This window comes from Erinaceus europaeus, chromosome 13, assembly GCF_950295315.1.
Source record: "Erinaceus europaeus chromosome 13, mEriEur2.1, whole genome shotgun sequence".
NCBI lineage: Eukaryota > Metazoa > Chordata > Mammalia > Eulipotyphla > Erinaceidae > Erinaceus > Erinaceus europaeus.
Genome location: NC_080174.1, coordinates 87672017 through 87694538, shown reverse-complemented (window position 1 = coordinate 87694538; position 22522 = coordinate 87672017). Strand labels below are relative to the sequence as shown.

General features: G+C 42.9%; 1 protein-coding gene across 4 annotated transcripts in view; it reads right to left on the bottom strand.

The window, feature by feature from the left end:
- LOC103115837 (methylcrotonoyl-CoA carboxylase beta chain, mitochondrial-like) overlaps positions 1 to 22522 on the bottom strand; it is a 95705-nt gene that overhangs the window by 42087 nt on the left and 31096 nt on the right. For 3 of the 4 annotated variants that reach the window (XM_016189363.2, XM_060206397.1, XM_060206398.1), the window contains exons 2-4: positions 21063 to 21393; positions 4813 to 5006; positions 1321 to 1499 (exon numbers count right to left, since the gene is read on the bottom strand). In XM_016189363.2, coding sequence (XP_016044849.2) covers positions 1321 to 1499; positions 4813 to 5006; positions 21063 to 21325 — 636 coding nt within the window. In that variant the 5' untranslated portion in view covers positions 21326 to 21393. Of the gene's footprint in view, positions 1 to 1320; positions 1500 to 4812; positions 5007 to 21062; positions 21394 to 22522 lie in introns of those variants that run through there. The other variant, XM_007525693.3, reaches the window with a different exon arrangement.

Below are 22522 nucleotides of genomic sequence, written 5' to 3'. Positions count from 1 at the left end.
GGATATCATGTATTAACTGAAATGCCAAGATTAAGTATTCCACTATCAGTTTTGCTAATCCCTGAATTTCAGGTGAAAGAAATTGTACAGTTCTGTTGTGTATGGCTCCCTTTAAAACATCTCTATGAGGTTCACCCACTTAAGTGACTATATCAATCATTCAAATTCAGTAAGTACTTTAAACCCTAGACTAAGTTAGAGACCATGGCATAGGCTTCCATAGCTTCTATATTGAAAATACATAACATATATATAATTAGCTAATTATTCTGTCTTGGCTGTGAAAATATAGTCTCAAACATGCCTATCTTATTCACTACCATAACCAAAGTCCCAAACACAATATTTAACACAAATTAAGTATTCACAAAACATTTGTTAAAAAGAATTAAACTGATTGCAGAATTCCATATAGGTGAACTATGATACCACTATTACTAATTATTATATAAGATCTCAGTGATACCTTTATTAAATAAAAAGGTCAAAGCTAAATAAATAAATTCCTTAAGTCACTTCCATAGCTAGAATTATTGATAGCACAGCTGACAGAGAACATTTCTTTTTAAAAACATGTTTTAAGTATTTATTTATTCCCTTTTGTTGCCCTTGTTGTTGTTATTACTGTCATCATTGTTGGATAGGACAGAGAGAAATGGAGAGAGGAGGGGAAGACAGAGAGGGGGAGAGAAAGACAGACACCTGCAGGCCTGCTTCACCACCTGTGAAGCGATTCCCCCTGCAGGTGGGGAGCCGGGACTCGAACCAGGATCCTTATGCCGGTCCTTGCACTTTGTGCCACCTGTGCTTAACCCGCTGTGCTACTGCTCAACCCCTGACAGAGAACATTTCAACAAAGCAGGCAGTGGTGCACCTGCCTGGTTAAGCGCACATAGTATGAAGCACAAGGACCGGCTCAGGGATCCCGGTTTGAATCCCAGGCTCCCCACATTCTGGAGGGTGGTTTCACACGTGTTGAAGCAGGTCTGCAGGTGTCTATTCTTTCTCTCCTCTCCCTACATCTTCCCTTCCTTTCCCAATTTCTCTGTGTCCTATCCAAAAAAAATGGCCACAGATGCAGTGGATTCCTAGTGCAGGTACCAAGTCCCAGCCATAACCCTGAAGGCAAAAAGAAAAAGAGAGAGAGACATTTCAATGTATCAAGAACAGGGCAGACTAGAAACATCCTTCCATGACTGAGGAGTAACGGTATTGTCCTTTTGAGGAAACTTAACAACTAGAACAAATATAGGAGCAATATCCAATGATAATTTATATACCTACAAACCACAACTATGAATTCATCATTCCTATCATTACCTGTAACGGCAAAAATGCTCCTCCACTATCCACGAGGTACACAGTTACAAGGTGGTTCTTAATGGCAATCTCTTGGGCTCGAAGTTGTTTCTTCACTGTAATTGGATACAGTGACCCTCCTTTGACTGTTGCATCGTTTGCTATTAACATACACCAAACTCCACTGATCTTCCCAATTCCTGCAGGATGACACACAATGAACTGTATCTTACAGCAAGAACATGTGGATTCATGTACAAAACAGATCATTTCTGGGGACAGGCGGTGGTGCACCTGGTTGAGAGCACATGTTACAGTGTGCAAGGACCCAGATTCTAGCCCCTGGTCCCCACCTGCAGGGGGAAAGCTTTGCAAGTGATGAAGCAGGGCTGCAGGTGTCTATCTCTCTCCCTCTCTATCTCCCCCTACCTTCTTGATTTCTGACTGTTTCTATCCAATAAAGGTTAATTAAAAAAAAAAAAACTTCTTAAAAAAAAAAAAACATCATTTCTTCTCTCCTGCATTCACATTTTCCCACTCCAAATATTGTGAAGTAGGCTCAAATAACAATTCCTATTTCGGGGGGTCGGGTGGTGGTGCAGCGGTTTAAGCGCACGTGGCGCAAAAAGCAAGGGTCAGAGGAAGGATCCCGGTTCGAGCCCCTGTCTCCCCACCTGCAGGGGAGTTGCTTTACAGGCAGTGAAGCAGGTCTGCAGGTGTCTGTCTTTCTCTCCCCCTCTGTCTTCTCCTCCTCTCTCCACTTCTCTCTGTCCTATCCAACAACAATGACATCAATCATAACTACAACAGTAAAACAAGGGCAACAAAAGGGAATAAATAAATAAATATAAAATATTTTAAAAAGAAACCAACAGCAATTGCAGGGACAGGCTTTCTCTGAACTCTTGACTTCCGAGAGACAGATCCTCTGAAAGGAACTGTTATACTAAAGACACTCCTTGCGAATTTCCTTACCTAGAAAAGATTGAATCTTACCACAAGTGAGAAGGGTGGAAATCAGCACTGCTGCCCGACAAACTCATAAACAACCACACCTCCTCACTCTTCCTCTGGAGGCCCGTTCAGCTTTCCTACCAGTCACCGAGTCCCTTCTAAGAAGCTGCATCTGACCCCTATCACTGTCCCTTTTCCTATCAGGAGGCCATTTAAATCTGAGGTATAGACTATCTCCCATGAGATATTTATGAAGTCCACACATTAGCAGACTTCTATTTGTTTCTCTCTTGTTAATCTTTCATTAAGGAACCTCAAAAGTATGGAGGAAAAACTACTTTTTTTTATTGTTGTACTTATTGTTGTTGTTATTGGTGTAGTCGTTGTTGGATAAGACAGAGAGAAATGGAGAGAGGAGGGGAAGACAGAGAGAGAGGGAGAGAAAGACAGACACCTGCAGACCTGCTTCACCGCCTGTGAAGCGACTACCCGGCAGGTGGAGAGCCGGGGGCTCAAACCGGGATCCTTATGCCGGTCCTTGCGCTTCATGCCACATGTGCTTAACCCACTGGAAAACTATTTTTACTCCTCTACATTAATAAACAAATTCATTGCTAACTAGGTGAGAGAAAAGTTAGTGAACACTGTCTCAACTGCTTTCTCTGATTAAGGAACAAAACTTGACAATACATGGGTGATTTGTACTGAATATATATATATGTAATATACATATATTACATATATAATATATATATGTTATATATATATATATATTAGGAATCTCAGTAACAAATTATTTCAAGGCCAAATATACTATGTTAGCTGAAGAGTTAATATAGCAGCATTCTTTCTGATTTTGTTTTAAAAAGAGAAAAGCCCCAATAATATTAAACAAGAACATCTCACTTATATAAATAAAAACAAAGCTCATAGAGTATGGCCAGAGGAGAGTGATAAATTCTTGAGATAGTAATAAAGGCCTTGAGAAGCAGAAAAACTCTGGAGGCAAAAGAGGCCACCTAGCAAATGCTGGAGAGCAGTCTCAGGAGGTCAAGTGGGAATTGTGTTTGTTTGTTTTTTACTGCCACAGGCCTATTGCTGGGGCTTGATGCCTGCTCAACAAATCCACTGCTCCTAGCGGCCATTTCTTTCTTTCTTTATCTTCTTCTTCCTTTTATTTGATAAAAGAAAGAGAAATTGGGAGGGGTAGGCAGAGAGAGAGATTAAAAAAAAAAACTACAGCACTGCTTCATTGATTATGTAACTTCCCCATGCAGGTGGGGATCAGGGGTTTGAATCCAGATCTTTACACATGATAAAATGTGTATTCAAGACCCAAATATTATATAAATCTAGATATAAGAACTGATTCATGAAGGAAGTTGGGCGGTAGCGCAGTGGGTTAGGCGCACGTGGCACAAAGTGTAAAGGTGGGCTTAGGATCCCGGTTCAAGCCCACCTGCAGGGGAGTCGCTTCACAGGTGTCTATCTTTCTCTACCTCTCTCTGTCTTCCCTTCCTCTCTCCATTTCTCTCTGTCCGATCTAACAAACACATCAATAACAACAACAACTACAACAACAATGAAGAACAAGGGCAACAAAAAGAAAAATAAATATTTTTTAAAAAAAAGAACTGATTCATATTCATATCACATCTCCCAGCACCAAGTACAATACCATAGTTGGCACTCAATGTATTATTATTAAACAGAAATGAATATGAGAACAGAAATATAACAAAGGCCACAGCCAGGTAGTAGTACACCTGGTTGAGAGTACACATTACATGTGCACAAGGACCCAGGTTCAAGCTCCTGGTCTTCACCTGCAGGGTGAAAGTTTTATGAGTAGTGAAGCAGGGCCACAGGTGTCTCTCTGTCTCCCTCCCTATCTCCCTCTCTCCTCTCAATTTCTCTTTGTCTCTATCCAATAACAAATAAAAGAAAAACATGGAATTAGAAACTTTAAAAAAAAAGAAATATAGCAAAGGCCTCAGTGTGTAAGGCACATGTGTAAGGTACTTGTCTTGCCACATTAGCATTCCACATTAGAACTCCTGCACCATGTAGGAGGCACTGTAGTAACACAGAGGTGACTCCGGTGCCATGCCACATGGCTGTGGTGTCCCCTGTGTGAATGAAAGCAGGCTGGGATGGTGAAATCATGCATATACAAGTTCTCAGCTTTCCCACTCCACCTCCCCAATACTGGTTTACAGGTTGCTCTGTGAGAAATGTAAAAATTCTCATAAAAAAAATAATAATCCATAAAGCCAGTGGTTGACAACATAGGAAACATCTCAACACAAGCCATGTTTTTTATTGTCTAGTTCAGTAGGCCATCTCTTACCCCAGATAGCTGAAGATTTACTTGATATCTTTATGTTCCTATAGCAGATAATCATTAGGTTCTAGATGCCAGGGACGTAGTGATAAAAATGATAAGCAGAAAACCTTGCCCTTGAGAGACATATCACCTAGTAGGATAAATCAACCGCAAATAAGACAACAAAGCCTTGCTCTTCTTTTCTCTGTGAGAGACACAGCCCCAGGTCTCACCGGTGATGAGGCCCGCATTCTGGACGGTGCCATAGGGTAGGTCATGGCCTGCTAATGGTGACAACTCCAGGAAGTCCTCATCGTCCAGGATAAGCTTGAGTCGCTCATGCACTAACAGCTTTTGATTATTATTCTTGTGCCTGAAAATATCCTTTTCCTTTCTTTGTCTGGAGGCTAACAGAAACTCTGAATATCTAGGTTAAAGAGAGAGAGAGACAGAGAGAGAGAGAATAATGAGAGACCCAGGAGGTGGTGCTGTGGCTAGCATTTTGAACATCAAGGCTTGAGGTCCCAAGTTCAATCCTTGGTGTTGCGTGTGCTAGAATAATGCTCTCTTTCCGCCCCCCCCCCTTTCCCTAGCACACCTTCTCTCTGAAATTAAAAGGATAAAAAAGTTATGCTGGAGCAGTAGGATTGCTCATGGGTAAGGCCATGGATCTGCAGAAGAATAAATTTTAAAAAATTAAACAACAATAATAAAACAATAAACTGTCTATAACTTGGTTTTTGCATATGTACCCACATACATATGGATAATGATTATAAGTACTTACCTAATAGAATTGCTGTGAAGAGTGAATGAGTTCAAACATGTTTAGGGCTTTGACTGCCAGAAAATACATTCAATAAAAATGCTGCTTATACCCATTCTAGAGCAAGAAAGATAAATCAGACAACTTGGGAATTGACTATTTATTACTAACGAATCACTCTTGGGGGCCGGGCGGTGGTACAGCAGGTTAAGTGCACATGGCACAAAGCACAAGGACCAGAATAAGGATCCCACCTGCAGGGGGGTCGCTTCACAGGTGGTGAAGCAGGTCTGCAGGTATCTCTCTTTCTCTCCTCCTCTCTGTCTTCCCCTCCTCTCTCCATTTCTCTCTGTCCTATCTAACAACAACAATAAGTATAACAAGGACAATAAAAGGAAAAAAATGGCCTCCAGGAGCAGTGGATTTATAGTACAAGCACTGAGCCCCAGCAATAACCCTGGAGGCAAAATGTGTGTGTGTGTGTGTGTGTGTGTGTGTGTGTGTGTGTGTCCTAGAGAGGGAGAAGGTGAGGAGAAATTAATGGTAGTAGGTGCCAATCTGACATGAGAAAGTTGCTAGGACTCTAACTGTGAATATACTAAGGGTCACAAAACCAAAATATATATGGTATTATAAAATATGGTAACTTTTAAAAAATATTTTTCTTTTTTTATATTCTTATTTATTTATTACTGGATAGAGACAGAGACAAATTGAGAGGGGGAGCAGGAGATAGAGAAAGAGATATGAAGCTTCCCCCTGGCAGGTGGGGACCAGGGACTTGAACCTGGGTGCTTGGGCACTTTAATGTGCACTTAACACCACTGACTGGCCCCCAGTAATTTTTCATTTAGAAGAGCTATGATGAAATGTGGAACAACATACCTAGGAAATTCACAGAAAGAGTTCCAACCTAGTCAGCAAAGAGACAGGTCACACACTGGGCGAATAGATACTTGGTGGCCAAGTTACGTGGCCCCCCTTTCCAGATGCACCTTCTGAGTATCAGTGTTACTTCCACACGATGCCTTTACTGACATAAAGCAGACAGTCTCTGGGTTCATGAAAGGAGAAGTCATCTTCACTTTTCAGTTTGTTTGTTATTTGTGTTCATTATTAAGATCTTATAAATTCTGGAGTTGGGCGGTAGCACAGCGGGTTAAACGCATGTGGCACAAAGTGCAAGGACCGGCCTAAGGATCCCGGTTCGAGCCCCCGGCTCCCCACCTGCAGGGGAGTCGCTTCACAGGTGGTGAAGCAGGTCTGCGGGTGTCTGTCTTTCTCTCCCCCTCTCTGTCTTCCCCTCCTCTCTCCATTTCTCTCCGTCCTATCCAACAATGACAACATCAACAACAATAATAACTACAACAGTGGAAACAAGAGCAACAAAAAGGAAATAAATAAATATTTTTTAAATTACGCATAAGAAAAAGATCTTATGAATTCATTTCAGTCTTGTTATTCTGCTAAGGAAATGCACTGGAGCTGGAGGCTCCTTGGCAGTGCACCTGGAGCCCCCGTTTCTCGCCTGCAGGGGGATTTCTAAGTGGTGAAGCAAGTCTGCAGGTGTCTTTCTGCCTATCTTCCTCTCTATCTCCCCTTCCCTTTCAATTTCTGGCTGTCTCTAGCCAATAAATAAATAAAGATAAGTTTAAAAGGGGGGTGGGGGGAGTTGGGCGGTAACGCAGTAGGTTGAATGCATGTGGTACCAAGCGCAGGGAACTGAGTAAGGATCCTGGTTCAAGCCCCCGGCTCCCCACCCGCAGGGGAGTCCATTCACAAGTGGTGAAGCAGGTCGGCAGGTGTCAATCTTTCTTTCCCCCTCTCTGTCTTCCCCTCCTCTCTCCATTTCTCTGTGTCCTATCCAACAACGACAATGACATCAATAATAACTACAATAAAGCAATAAGGGCAACAAAAGGGAATAAATTAATATTTTTAAAAGGGGGGGATGGGAGGTGACCACCTGGTTAACCGCACACATCACAGTGCACAAGGATGTAGCTTCAAGCCCCTGGTCCCTACCTGCAGGGGGAAAGCTTCACAAGTGGTGAAGGTGTCTCTATTTCTTGTCCTCTTTATCTACCCCCATCAGTTTCTGTCTCTCTGCAGTAATAAATAAAAAATATTTTAAAAGATAATTTAAAAAGTAAAAAAAAAGAAAATTGCTCCTCACTGACAGTGGACAGACACCGAGAAAGTGCCAGTAATCTTTGCAGATTAGAGCTATGCATCTACCCCAGTGACTCACAAGTAGCAGCCCTCACCTTTGGTTTCAAAGCATCTTCACTTTCTCTGATCTATTAGCAATAACTCAGTACAGTACAAGAGCCAGATGAGAAGGAAATTAACTGAGGAACATGGGCTTGCTGCAAAATGCAATGACCAACTCAGTGTCACTGCTCAAATGTCACCACAGGAGGGCCTCGTGTCTTTTCCTTGAGTGCTGAGTGTTCTTCCAAAGACCTCTAAGCCACTTTCAAGGACGAGCGAATAAAGAAGATGAATCACTTTCCAGTTTCCATCAGTGAATCACGGTTGAGGTCACCAGTATGGGATTCAAGCTTTTCCAGTGTGTGAGTCACCACACAAGTCCTTGCATTCAAAATTAGAATGAGGACAGATTTCGTGATGATCAGGCAAGTGGCTCCAAGGGAGGGGGGGTCTTTCTTCCTGGAACCAAGGCCACCAAGGAAGAGGGGGAGGAAGGGAAGGAGGAGGAGTAGGGGAGACAAGGCAACAGATGGCAGCACTGCCCCTGCAGGGGGGGAGCTCTCTGAGCTCTGCAGAGTGAGCCACCTGCTGGCCACCAAGGGTAACCTGAAATCACAGGACAGAGAGCAGTCCACCAAGGGTGTAAGGAGTGTAAGGGTGTAAGGAATGTAAGGGTGTAAGCACAAATTACATCTGCCAAAGGAGCCAGGCAGTTGGTGCACCTTGTTGAGCACACATGTCACAGTGTATCAGGTCCCCAGTTCAAGCCCCTAGTCCCCACCTTCAGGGGGAAAGCTTCACAAGTGGTAAAGCATTGCTGTGGGTGTCTCCCCTCCCCCTCCCTTTTCCATTTTTCTCAGTCTCTACCCAACAACAATAATAAATAAATGAAATATTTTTAATAGTTTTGCCCAAAACATAGGAGCCAGAGAGACTCTCAGCCAACCAACAAACTCAGGGTTTCTATTTTGTTTTGAGTTACACACTCATACGGTATTCCATCCATCACAGCTTTTTTCCCCCCTTTTTTTTCTTACTTTTCTTCCAGAGCTAAAGCCTAGTACATGTATGATTTCACTACTCTGGGATGCTTTCAAACTCAGAGACAGAGACAGAACTCCCTCTGGCACTAAGTTGTATCCCATGTGGTGATAAATCATGTGCCCTACCAGTGAACTCTTCCTCTTTCTCAGACCAGCTTTGTTCATTCAGACAGAAAGTGATAGAGAGGGTAGGGGTAGACAGCATAATGGTTATTCAAAGAGACTCTCATGCTGGAGCATCCATAGCCTTAGGTTCAGTCTCCCACACCACCATAAGCCAGAGCTGAGCAGTGCTCTGGGAAAGTAAGAAAGAAAGAAAGAAAGAAAGAAAGAAAGAAAGAAAGAAAGAAAGAAAGAAAGAAAGGAAGGAAGGAAGGAAGGAAGGAAGAGATAAAGAAAGAGAGAGAAAGGAAGGAAGGATAAGAAAGAAAGAAAGAAAGAGAGAGGAAGAAAAAAAGAGAAAGAGAGGGAGTTGGTAGTGCAGTGGGTTAAGCGCAGGTGGTGCAAAGCGCAAGGACCAGCTTAAGGATCCTGGTTCAAGTCCCCAGCTCCCCACCTCCAGGGCATCCCTTCACAGGCGGTGTCTATCTTTCTCTCCCCCTCTGTCTTCCCCTCCTCTCTCCATTTCTCTCTGTCCTATCCAACAACGGCAACATCAACAATAATTACAATAAAAAAGGGCAACAAAAAGTGATAAATAAATAAATACTTTTTAAAAATTAAAAAAAAAAAAGAAAGAGAAAGAGAGAAAGGGAAAAAAGAGAGGAAGAAAGGAAGAGAAAAATAGAGACAGACAGGGAAGGAGAGACACTATAAATCTACAGCTTCCGCTGGCACCAAAGCCCCGGCATGTGGTGGTGGGTTTTGAGCTTGAAGCAGGTATGGCCGTACCCTGCCAGCAAGTTTTCCAGTTCCTGTTTCCTTTGATGAATAGTGGTTACAGCATTCCCTCACAAGCATCCCTGCCTGTGCAGGCCATGCTGTCTTCCTCAGAGAGCTCCACAGTTTCCTGAACGACTTGATGATTTTCCCCAGACTTCTCTGACCTCCATAGTGCTAATGAGCTTCAGTTCCCATCTTCCTCTCCAGCCTCTGGTCTCACCTTCCTCGCCTTACACGTGGATTCTCCATGCCATGACTCAGAACGCTTCATCTCTCACAGTGTAAATTCAGACACCTTGCTCACTACTAGCTTTCTCTCATCTCCCTAGTTCTAGTATTTCTTTAACTAGTTCTAGTATTTCTTTAACCTCACACTGCTTTCTATAAACCATTTTATCTTCCCAATATAAGCCCCACTTGGTCTCATTATTTGGCAGTGATGACTGCTACTAATGACAGCAGCATTAGGGCAATTAAGTAGTGGCCATTAACAATAATGGTGGCTTGGAGCTCAGCTTCCCCAGAGACCCATCCTACTAGGGAAAGAGAGGGGCAGACTGGGAGTATGGACCGACCAGTCAACGCCCATGTTCAGCGAGGAAGCAATTACAGAAGCCAGACCTTCTACCGTCTGCAACCCTCAACGACCCTGGGTCCATGCTCCCAGAGGGATAGAGAATGGGAAAGCTATCGGGGGAGGGGGTGGGATATGGAGATTGGGCGGTGGGAATTGTGTGGAGTTGTACCCCTCCTACCCTATGGTTTTGTTAATTAATCCTTTCTTTAATAAAAAAAAAAAAACAATAATGGTGGCTGACATGTACAGAGTCCTTAATACATGCCAGCTACTCTATCACATATTTTCATGCCTAATGTCATTTGTAATTCTCAAGATTACTAAGCAAACTGGTTATTAAGGTTCTTTTTCAAGCTTCCCGTGCTAAGTGTTTTTTAGGCAATGAGTTCAAAGAAAAAAAGAAAAGAGAAAATACAGAGAGCTTATCATTATTATGTAATGACACACACTAGATAAGTCTGTCATCATTCCAAAACCTAGGACAGTAGTAACAAGAGATAATAGATGCCTTGGTGTACAACTGTTAGTGGTGAAGACACCTTCACCACTTGTGAAGCTTTCCCCCTGCAGGTGGGGACCAGGGGCTTGAACCCTGTGCACTGCCATGTGAGTGCTTAACCAGGTGCACCACTACTCAGCTCCTCAGTTACTGAATCTTTTTTAGTAATGTTGTAAACTGAAGACTTGGGGACCTTGACCCTAAATGTTTTGATGATATCAAAGCAAAGGCTATGTTTTAAGCAAAGAATATTCCGACAGCTCACCTCGGGTGAGAGGATTGTGTGATGTCTGTTACTGGGATCTCATCAGCTCAGGCCCCAGGGAACAGCTGTCTGTCTTTCTCTCCTCCTCTCTTGTCTTCCCCTCCTCTCTCCATTTCTCTCTGTCCTATCCACCAATAAAGGCATCAATAACAGTAACAACTACAATAATAAAACAACAAGGGCAATAAAAACAAAAGGGAATAAATAAATATTTCTAAAAAGAAAGAAGATGAGATTGCAAAGGAATAGCCAGTTTTTAGAAAACGGGTCCTGTTACATTGCAAGTCTTTGCAAACACATGCATTTCTCATGAAATCAATTTCTTATTGATAACAAGTTTTGAGAACAAGCAGTGCAAAGTTATGCTTTGTCTTTTTAGCAAAAGAAATAGAAGGTTTAGGATTCTATGAGTTATAACCAACTATCTGTTTCTAGTAATGGTCATTTTTAATCATTTTATTCGTTATTGAATACTGGCTTACAAGATGATAAGCTTACAGGAGTCCAGATCCACACTGCACTCAGCACTGAAGCCCTGTGCCCCCACCCCTCACCCCAATGGTAACCACCATAATCTCCTCATCAGTCTTGGGAACAGTTTGTTGCCACCACTGCTCCCCTCCCCCTCCTCCTCACACCCTCCTCCTCCTCTTCCTCCTGCTCGTTATTCCTTCTCCTCCCCCTTCTCTTTACTCCTTCTCCTCCTGCTCTTTCTCCTTCTTCCTCCTCCTATTCTCCTTCTTTCCCTTCCCCTCCTCCTCCCTTTCCCACTCCCCTTCCCCGCCTTCTTCTTCCTTCTTCTCCTCCTCCTCCTCTCTCTCCTCCTTGTTGTTCTTTTCTTTCTCTTTCTTCTTGTAAGTTCATGTATTTAAACTCTCCAAATTCCACATGAGCTAAAACACTCAGGAGTTCTCTCCTTAGCCTCTCCTCATTTTTTTTCCTTTTTTTACTTCACTACACATAATCACCTCCATTCCATCCATTTTGTCCCAAATGATATAATTTCACTTTTAAGTGCAGAATAGTATTCTGCTAACTGTATACCCATCCGCTTCTTTGTAATATGTGCTCTCAGCCAGGTACTCCAGTGCCTGGTCCCATTCCTATAGCTTTCTGATCCGGTTTTCTTGTCTGTAGGTCTTTGATTTTCTTCCCATTCTTCGTCATTATGAATAATGTAGCTGTAAATATAGCAGTGCATATGGCCCTTCAAGTTATTATTTTAATGTACTTTGCTATAGGCCTAAGAGTGGCACTGCTGAATCCTAAGGTTCCTTCTCACTTGTTTAAAGATTCCTCAAATTGTTTTCCATATGGGCTGCAACATTTTGCATTCCCACTGAGGGTAACAGGGGTCCTGTTCTCACCAACACATGTCATTTCCTGTATTGCTGATGTAGGCCATTCTCACAGGGGGTGAGGTGGTTCTTGTTATCATTATAATGTGCATTTCTTTCATGATAGGTGAAATGGAACATTCCCTCATATAACTGCAAACCAAGTGTATATTTTCTTTTGAAGACAGACTAAAGGGCCAGTCAGTGGCACACTTGGTTAAGTTCATGTTACTATGTTCCAAAACATGGGTTCAAGCCCCTGGTCCCTATCTGCAGTGGGGGGTGGAGGGGGACTTCACAGGTAGTGAGGGAAGTACTGCAGGTATCTCCCTGTCTCTCACTGTCTCTATCTTCCTCTCCCCCCTCAGTGTCTCTCTATCCTATCCAATAAAGAAAAAGAAAGGAAGAAAGAGAGAAAGAAATGGCTGTCAGAAGCAGTCAGTTTGTTGTACAGGCACTGAGCCTCAGAAATAATCCTGGTGGCAATAAATAAATAAAAGTATACATATATACACATGAAGAGAATCTGTTCAGATTTTTTGCTCACTTTTAAAATTTAACTGTTGTTATTGATCTATATATCTTTATATATGTTTGACAGTAATCCTTTGACAGATGAGTGATGAGAAAATGTTAAAATGTCAGGGGTTTTGCACAACATTAATGCAAATTGGTATGCATTTTTAATGCTATTGGCTTATCTCTTCCCTCGTTTGCCAAATGTTTGGGAACTCCCACTATATGCCAAGCACTTGAATACAGAGATACAGATGGCACCACACCGAGGCAAAGTGAAGAGCTCAACATTTAGCACCACGTGCAGGAGGCAAGTTTCTGATTTCATTTAAATATTTATACTCTTACTATTAACTGCTGAGAACCTGGGTCCTTGTACGTGCACTCAGCCAAGTACACTACCACTTGGCTCCCATTTGAGAAACTGTAAGAATGTTTGTATATTTAGACAAAAAAAAAATCTGTATCCTATCAACATTTATTCCCTGCTTCTAAAAAAATAGCTTACAAAAGAATTTGGCAAATTGTAATTTGTCTTAAAACACAATCACTGGCCAGACATTTTCTTGACTATGTTTGACGAAGAAGAGGAACACAAAATCCTGTGGTCTCAAGCATTGAAGGTCACATCTTTCTTTGTACCATCCATTCTTTTGAAGTTTAGGGCAGCTGCTCCCAACATTCTTCTTCTTCTTCTTCTTCTTCTTCTTCTTCTTCTTCTTCTTCTTCTTCTTCTTCTTCTTCTTCTTCTTCTTCTTCTCCTTCTCCTTCTCCTTCTCCTTCTCCTTCTCCTTCTCCTTCTCCTTCTCCTTCTCCTCCTTCTTCTTCTTCTTTTATTGTTGTAGTTATTATTGTTGTCCTTGTTGCATAGGACAGAGAGAAATGGAAAGAGGAGGGGAAGCCAAAGAGGAGGAGAGAAAGACACCTGCAGACCTGCTTCACCACCTGTGAAGAGATTCCCCTGCAGGTGGGGAGCCGGGGGTTTGAAGCGGGATCCTTACACCGGTCCTTGTGCTTTGTGCCACGTGCCCAACTTTCTTCTTAAAAAGACCATTTTAGGGAGTTAGGTGGTAGCGCAGCGGGTTAAGCGCACTTGACGCAAAGCACAAGGACCAGCGTGAGGAACCCGGTTTGAGCCCCCAGCTCCCCACCTGCAGGGAGGTCACCTTACAAGCGGTGAAGCAGGTGTGCAGGTATCTTTCTCTCCCCTTCTCTGTCTTCCCCTCCTCTCTGTTCTATCCAACAAGAATGACATCAACAATAATAACTACAACAACAATAAAAACAACAAGGGCAACAAAAAGGAGATAATTTTTTTTTTAAAGACCATTTTGGCTTCCCCTTAGTTTAACCCAGCCAACCCTCCAACTGAATCCAGAAGCAATGCTGGCAGACTTTGGAGCAGGAAACCCAAGCTATTAGTGAATTATCTGCACCAGGGAATACCATGTTACGTCGGCTTAAGATGATTCATCATTTAGAAGGTCTCCCCTGGAAGGGCAGAACATCACACTACAGCTTGGCATTTAGTTTAACTTAAAACTGCCTGGCCAAGTGACTTCTTCACCTGCTAACAATTCCTCAGTCTTCTCCGCAACTGTTTTTTTTGTTTTTGTTTTTTTGTTTCCAGGGTCATTACTGCAGCTCAGCTTGGTGCCTGCACTAGGAATCCACTGCTCCTACTGGAGGCTATTTTTCCCATTTTGTTGCCCTTGCTGTTGTCATTATTGTTGCCATCGATGTTGTCCTTGTTACTGGATAGGACAGAGAGAAATGGAGAGAGGAGGGGAAGACAGAGAGGGGGTGAGAAAACTAGACACCTGAAGACCTGCTTCACCACCTGTGAAGCGACTCCCCTTGCAGGTAGGAAGCTGGGGGCTCGAACCAGGATGTTTACACTGGACCTTGAGCTTCGCGCCATGTGCACTGAACCCACTGTGCTACTGCCTGGCCCCCTCAGCAACTCTTGTTAAGAACAGGTGAGGAAAGACCATAAAAGGCAAACCCAAAGGAGTTCAGAGGCTAGCAAAGGTGAAGAGGAAGATGCCAATCTGACAGATGTTCTGTTTCAGTTCCTTTACAGATACCCCTCCCTCCATTTAACTCCTTCCCACACTATCTATCTTGAATTAGCTCCTTTCTATTTGCTCACCAGAAAGGTTCCTGGTCACTACTCATTCTCAAACATTGCCCAAGCACCCTTAGTTATTCCCTCCAGTAACAATAACTCTGCAGGTGTTAAACTCATCCAGGCTAGACTTCCAAGCACTAAAAATTGAAAGTCACAGATTGCCATTTATTATTATTATTATTATTATTATTATTATTATTATTATTCCAGCAGTGTGATCACTGGGGTACCACCACTATGAATCCATTGCTTCCAGAAGCCTTTTTTTTTCTTCCTCTCTATTATTATTATTTGGGGGGGGGCTTCAGGGTTATTGCTTGGGCTCAGTGCCTGTACCATGAATCCACTGCTCCTGCAGGCCATTTTTCCCTTTTTTGTTGCCCTTGTTGTTGTAGCCTTGTTGTGGTCATTATTGTTGTTGATGTCGTTTATTGTTGGATAGGACAAAGAGAAATGGAGAGGGGAGGGGAAGACAGAGAGGGAGAGAGAAAGATAGACACCTGCAGACCTGCTTCATCGCCTGTAAAACAACTCTCCTTCAGGTGGGGAGCCTGGGTCTCCAACTGGGATCCTTAATCTTATCCGACCCCCGCTCCTCTCTATTATTATTGGATAAAACAGAGAATTTGAGAGAGGAATGGGAGGGAGAGAGAGAGAAAGACAACTGCAGACTTGCTTCATCTCTCATGAAGCATTCCCCCAGGAGGTAGGGACTGGGGATTCAAACCCCAAACCTTGCTCATAGTATTAAATGTGCTTAACAGGTGGGCCACAGCCCACCTCCCACACCACTAGCATACTTTTTGCCTATTCATTTATTCACTCATCCATTCAAAATATATTTGAATGAATAATGATTAGTCATTTTGAAGGTCACATACACAAAAGTAAATGCCAAAGGGATAAAGGACTCAGCTGTCCCACCAGAAACTATCAAATACTTAGAGGAAAATATTCGTAGGACTCTCTTCCATCTAAGTTTTACAGGCATCTTCAATGACAATGACACAAATCCAGTTGCAGGGAAGACAAAAAAAATAAACCAATGGAACTACATCAAATTGAAAAGCTTCTGCACGGGAGTCGGGCTGTAGCGCAGCGGGTTAAGCGCAGGTGGCGCAAAGCACAAGGACCGGCATAAAGATCCCAGTTCGAACCCCGGCTCCCCACCTGCAGGGGAGTCGCTTCACAGGCAGTGAAGCAGGTCTGTAGGTGTCTATCTTTCTCTCCTCCTCTCTGTCTTCCCCTCCTCTCTCCATTTCTCTCTGTCCTATCCAACAATGACAACAACAATAATAACTACAACAATAAAACAACAAGGGCAACAAAAGGGAATAAATAAATAAAATAAATATTTTTTAAAAAAAAAGAAAAGAAAAGCTTCTGCACAGCAAATGAAACCACCACTCAAACAAAAAGACTCTTTAAAGGACAGGAGAAGGTCTTTCATACATCAAACAAAAGGCTCATCATGAAAATATACAGATGTCTCACCAAACTTAGCAACAACAACAAAATGACCTTATCCACAAGTGGGGAGAAGATATGAACAGAATAGTCACCAAAGAAAAGATCCAAAAGGCCAGCAGACATGAAAAAATGCTCAGTCATTGACTGTGAGAGAAATGCAAATAAAGACAACAATAGGACAGCACTTCACTCCTGTGAGAATGTTGTTCATCAGAAAGAAAAATAAAAACAAATGCTCCAGAGATTGCAGGAGTAAAGAAACCTTCCTGAGAACTGCCAGAAGCTATGGAATAGAAGCAGCCTCATTTGACGGTCCCCAGTGAAGTAGGAAAAGCCAGGAAAATCAACTGAAAACAATAAAACATGACCGGGATTTCATCAGAAACTCACCAAGCCACAGGTGAGTACACACACGTGTGGCTCTTGGACAGAAAAGGGTTGAGGAAGAGATTCCTGCCACTAAAAAGGCTTACTTTGGGACTGGTACCAAACTGGGAGAGGAACAGCTGAAGCAACTTCCAGGTCTGAGTCAAGGAAACAACTGCTAAAAAAAAAAAAAAGAAAGAAAGAAAAAGAAAAAGAAAAAAGAAAGGAAAGAACAAAAGAAAACCAACTAAGCCACAGGTGAGTACAGACATGTGTGGCTTGTGAAGAGGAAGAGGGTGAGAGAGTGATCCCCCAGGAAGTGAAATTTGGCTGGAATAAAATTGGGAGATTGGCAGCTGAGCCATATTACTTCCAGGTCCATCTTGGATGGAACTTAAAGAATTATATTAAGTTAGATCAGCTGGAAAGAGAAGGATGAATATGGGAAGATCTCACTCACAGACAGAAGTTGAGAAATAAGAACAGAAGGGAAAACACAAAATAGAACTTGGACTGGATTTAGTGTCTTACATCAAAGTAAAGGACTCAGGGGGGTGGGGGTTTCAGGTCCTGATGCATGATGGTGGAGGGGGATTTAGGTTGGGGGTGAGAGTTTTCATAGGAAAACTGAGAAAATTTATACTTATTTCAATAACTGTATTACTATGAATCATTAATCAAATATATATGTCTGCCAAGTCAATCCTAAATATCAGGATCGGTCTCAGGATTAAGTGCTGAGCGTAAGAGAGGAATGGCCTCTGCTCTCCTGGAGATGGGGGAGATCACCAGGCATCTGAGGCTCAGACCTGAGGGTCTGATTTTAATGAGAATCTAATTTAGTGCATTAAGCTTTGCTGTGAAAACATAAAGAAAATGTTTGTTCATTCCAAATGCATGCCCTAATGTAAGCCGAACTTAACAGCCTTTCCAATAAATTCCATACATTCTGAAACAAATACTCCATTCCAATCTCATTATGTTTTAGATAAAAGAAAAAAAAAAGAAAGAAAGAAAGGTCGGGGGTGAGTTAAATTTGTGGAAGAGGTAGATTGCAGGAGAATTTGGAACATATCTTTGTTCAGAAAGAAGAAATCATTATATGGATATGAACTTCAAAATACTGATAATTGGTGGCATTTAGATGTCATGACTTCTCCAATACTCTTATAGAGCATTTGAAAAAAATAGTGATCCCCTTTCAATAATCTAAAGACTGTTCATTATAGTAACATTTAATCCCTTTCCATGCAAAAAGCTCTCTGTGAAACTGCTTTATTATTCCTAGAAAAAGACAGATATTTGCAGTCCATTTCTTTTTTTAATTTAATTTAATTTACTGTAGTTCAATGAGTGAGAAATACACATACATTAGATAGATAGATAGATAGATAGATAGATAGATAGATAGATAAAAGAGAAAGACGGGGGGGGGGAGTGAGACGGAGAGAACCCAGCACTGCTCAGCTCTGGCTTATGCTGGTGCTGGGGACTGATCCTATGATCTTGGAGCCTCAAGCATGAGAGTCTCTTTGTATAACCATTATGCTATCTCCCCAGCCCATTGCAACCAATTTCTAGACTTGAAATCAGAGGTTTGAAAGCCCATATTCAAAGTTGCTTCAATCTATAATAAAGTTTGCAATGAGGTAGAAACAGCAGAAATTCCTCCCAGGATACAACAACCCAGGCCAACTGAGAGTTGGAAGACTGACATAGGAAATAACAGAACTTCCATAGGAGGCTGGCCTCCTTATTCTTCTTCTAGTCTTCCCTTCTTCACTGATGAACTGTTTCTATAGACTTTTCTCTGTGCTAGTTACTATACAAGGCATTTGGGAGGGAAAAAATTAACAAATAGCAGCCAGAGATGTGGTACAATGGATAAAGCATTAAACTCATGGGCATGAGGTCTCAAGTTCTATTCCTGGCATGAATGTTCTGGCTCTCTCTCTCTCTCTCCCTCCCTCCATATATATATAATATTCATTATTGGATAGAGACTAAGAGAAATTGAAATTGAGAGGAGAGAAGCAGACAGAGAGAGAAAGAGACAGAGAGACATCTGCAGCACTGCTTCAATACTTATGAATCTTCCCTTCTGCAGGTGGGAACCAGGGACTTGAACCCGGGTCTTTGTGCATTATATCTGTGCACTTAACCAAGTGCACCACCACCTGGCCCCCTCTCTATATAGATCTATTTATCTATATTTCTATTTATCTCTACCTCTCGTAAATAAAACTAAAATTGTAAAACAGTGAATCAACAATTCAACTAAGGTCTTCAAGATTTTTTTTTTTTTGCCTCCAGTGTTATTGCTGGGGCTCAGTGCCTGCACTGTAAATCCACTGTGCCTGGAAGCTATTTTTCCCCCTTTTGTTGCCCTTGTTGTTTTATTTAGCCTTGTTGTGGTTATTATTATTGTTGTTGATGTCGTTGTTGGATAGGACAGAGAGAAATGCGAGAGAAGAGGGGAAGACAGAGAGGGGGAGAGAAAGTCAGACACCTGCAGACCTGCTTCACCGCCTGTGAAGCGACTCCCCTGCAGGTGGGGAGCCCGGAGAATCGAACGCGGATCCTTACCGAGTCCTTGCACTTTGTGCCACGTGCGCTTAACCCACTGTGCCACCGCCCAACTCCCTTCAAGATATTATCTAAGGGTGACAACTGGGACTATATGACCTTAATACAGGAGAAAAGAGGCTGCCAACCCAGCGGTAACAAGGAAGAATCTGCTGCATTAACACTAACAGTTCAATGTAGCAGGGACCAGGAGGTGGTTCACCTGATGGAGCCACGTGTTACCACACACCAAGAGTTCAAGATCCCAGCCCCCACCGGCCAGAGGAAGCCTTATAAGTAGAGTAATGTCGGTATCTCTCTTTTGCTTTTCCTCTCTCCTCCTCCTCCCTTTTCTCTGTGGATCAAATTTTTAAAAAGAAAAAAAAAGGTGGGGGAGGAGTCGGGCGGAAGTGCAGCGGGTTAAGCACAGCTGGAGCCAAGCACAAGGACCCGCTTAAGTATCAGGGTTTTAGTCCCCAGCTCAGCACCTGCAGGGGAGTCGCTTCACAGGCAGTGAAGCAGGTCTGCAGGTGTCTGTCTTTCTCTCCCCTCTCTGTCTTCCCCTCCTCTCTCCATTTCTCTCTGTCCTATCTAACAATGATAACATCAATAACAACAAGAATAATAAAAAGACAACAAGGACAACAAAAGGGAAAATAAATAAATAAAAGAAGGGGGGAAATGTAGAAAAGAAAAAAAATGGCCACCAGGAATGTTGGAATCATAGTGTAGGCCATAATAATCATAGTCACAGCCATAATCGTGGTAGAAAAAAAAAAAGCCCTAAAGGACCCATCTAAAAAATTGTAAATATCTTCCCCTAATGAAGAGAGATGACAAAAAGAGGAAGACAGGACACCTCACAAAGTTCAAACTAACAAAAATAACCCCTGTAACCACAAGCCACTCACTGCAATTCACTCTTCAGGACTGCCTATAATCACACACCCAGGTAACTTCCAGCACGAGACTCTCAGCTAGCAGGGAGGTGAGGCAGATGCCAGAGAGGTTCCCCAAGATGGTAACAGACTTGGGTTGCAAGTGGGAGTGGTGGCAGATTCCTGTCATGGGGAGTTAGACTCTGTACATGTGGGGCGAAGCAGTGACGCACCTGGTGGAGCGCATATGTTATAATGCACAAGAACTCAGGTTCCAGCCCCTGGTCCACCTGCAGGAGGAAAGCTTTACAAGTGGTGAAGCAGGACTGCAGGTGTCTCTCTGTCTCTCTCCCTCTCCATCTTCCCCTTCCCTCTTCATTTCTGAATGTCTCTATCCAATAAATAAATAAATAAAGATAATAATTTTTAAAAAATAAAGGGGAGTCTGGCGTCTGGCGGTAGCACAGAGGGTTAAGCGCACGTGGCGAAGCACAAGGACTGGTGCAAGGATCTTGGCTCGAGTCCCCGGCTCCCCACCTGCAGGGGAGTTGCTTCACAGGTGGTGAAGCAAGTCTGCAGGTGTCTGTCTTTCTCTCTCCCTCTTTGTCTTCCCCTCCTCTCTCGATTTCTCTCTGTTCTATCCAACAATGATGACATCAATAGCAACAACAATAATAACTCCAACAACAATAAAAAACAAGGCCAACAAAAGGAAAAATAAATAAAAATTTAAAAAATAAAATAAGTAAAAATAAATAACCTGTACTCGTGAATAAAAACCTGCCCTGTAAATAATTCTTTCCCCGATGAAATCATTTGGAAACATAAATAAATAAATAACTCAGGAGACTTTCCTTCTTCCCACCTTGGTCACATCACTAATAGTGATGGGAATGGCTTTCATTAACCTGCAGCACAGTGCAGACTGGTGTGAAGCCAAGGGGTTGCCCACAGTCACATCTGTGTGAAATTACCTCTTGGCACATGCTTCACTGTTCTTCAAGTTTGCTTCCACAGTAGATCTGTAGGCTCGTGGAAGATGACCATCCAGGACCGGAAAAGTCTCACTATCCCTGAATTGGTCCTTGGAGACATCAGAGTGAACAGATTGCCAGCAGCGAGTAGGAAGTACCTTTTCTCTGGTGAGGAAGAGGTTACACTTTGAGCCATCTCTGCATCTTGGGAAGCAGGAGTCTCTTAGGGCCAACCGGGTCCTCAGGAAATTGTAATTCCACATTCCACTGGCAGGAATCACCAGAGGAAAAGCCTTGGTTATCACTTCAGCAACGTGTCCAAAAGTCCCAACTGTGATATGAGGAGAGAAGAGAAATAAAAGTTAAGCTTTCAGAAAGTGGAGCAGAAACATAAAACAGCAACCTGGCCAGAGCAAAAGCCAGTTTAGTATATGATGAAAAAGTCTCTTGGAAGGGGTGGCAGGTGGTATAGTACACTGGGTTAAGCTCACACATTACAGTGCACAAGGACCTGGGTTCAAGCCTCTGGTCTCCACCTGAGGGCGAAAGCTTCACAAGTGGTGAAAGGGGTCTATCTCCTTCTCCCTCTCCTCTCTTGCTGGTGCTCACGTGGGCAGCCTCGCAACAGAGGCAAGCCACTGGCTTTCCTGTCACTGATTCAAGAGATGTGCGTGATGCAGAAAGAAACGCCAGGAGAAATTCAGGTATGAAAGGAGAGGGCTCATATAGCAAAGTGGAACAAAGAACATTTTCACATATGTCAGTAATCACAGGTTTTCAAAAGGTCAGTACCCCTATGGTGGGGAGGGCTAAGGAATGACCAGAATTGATTAGATACAATAGGTCAAAACAATTAGTTTCCATGAGGCAAGAAATGTTAATTATCGCTCTCCTCTCCTCTCCTCTCCCGGATCAACTAGGAATACCAAAGGAGACCACCCGGACCGAAACAAGACAGGACTAGAATGACCACAGAAACCCAGTAAATCACCCGTGAGTATAAACACGCGTGGCTGGTGACAGAGAGGAGAGAGGGGACTAAGGAGAGATTAAGTGACTGCTAACAGTTCGACAGTTTGTCAGTGGAGACACGACCTCCAGTCTGCTCCACCAACAAGGGGACAGCTGAAGGGAGGAAAGGACTCCCCAGAGACTCACCAAGTACAACTCTGAGTCTCCATTGCTACTACCCTCAGAATCTGGAGCAGCAACAGGGAGGGACACCAGGGCACAGAGATCTAACCGGGAAACTCAGGAGAAGACCTATACCTCGGTGGCATAGCTGAAGGGCTGTGAAAGTCTCTTTGCATAACCACTGGATTATCTCTGCCACACCCTGCTTTATCTCTTGGTCAGGAGTCATTGATTAAGCCAAGAAGCCTATTGATAGTTTAAAAGCCCTCAGGCTACCATAGCCTACAGGGGAAAAAAAAAAAGGCTTTTATACCACTGAACTCCAA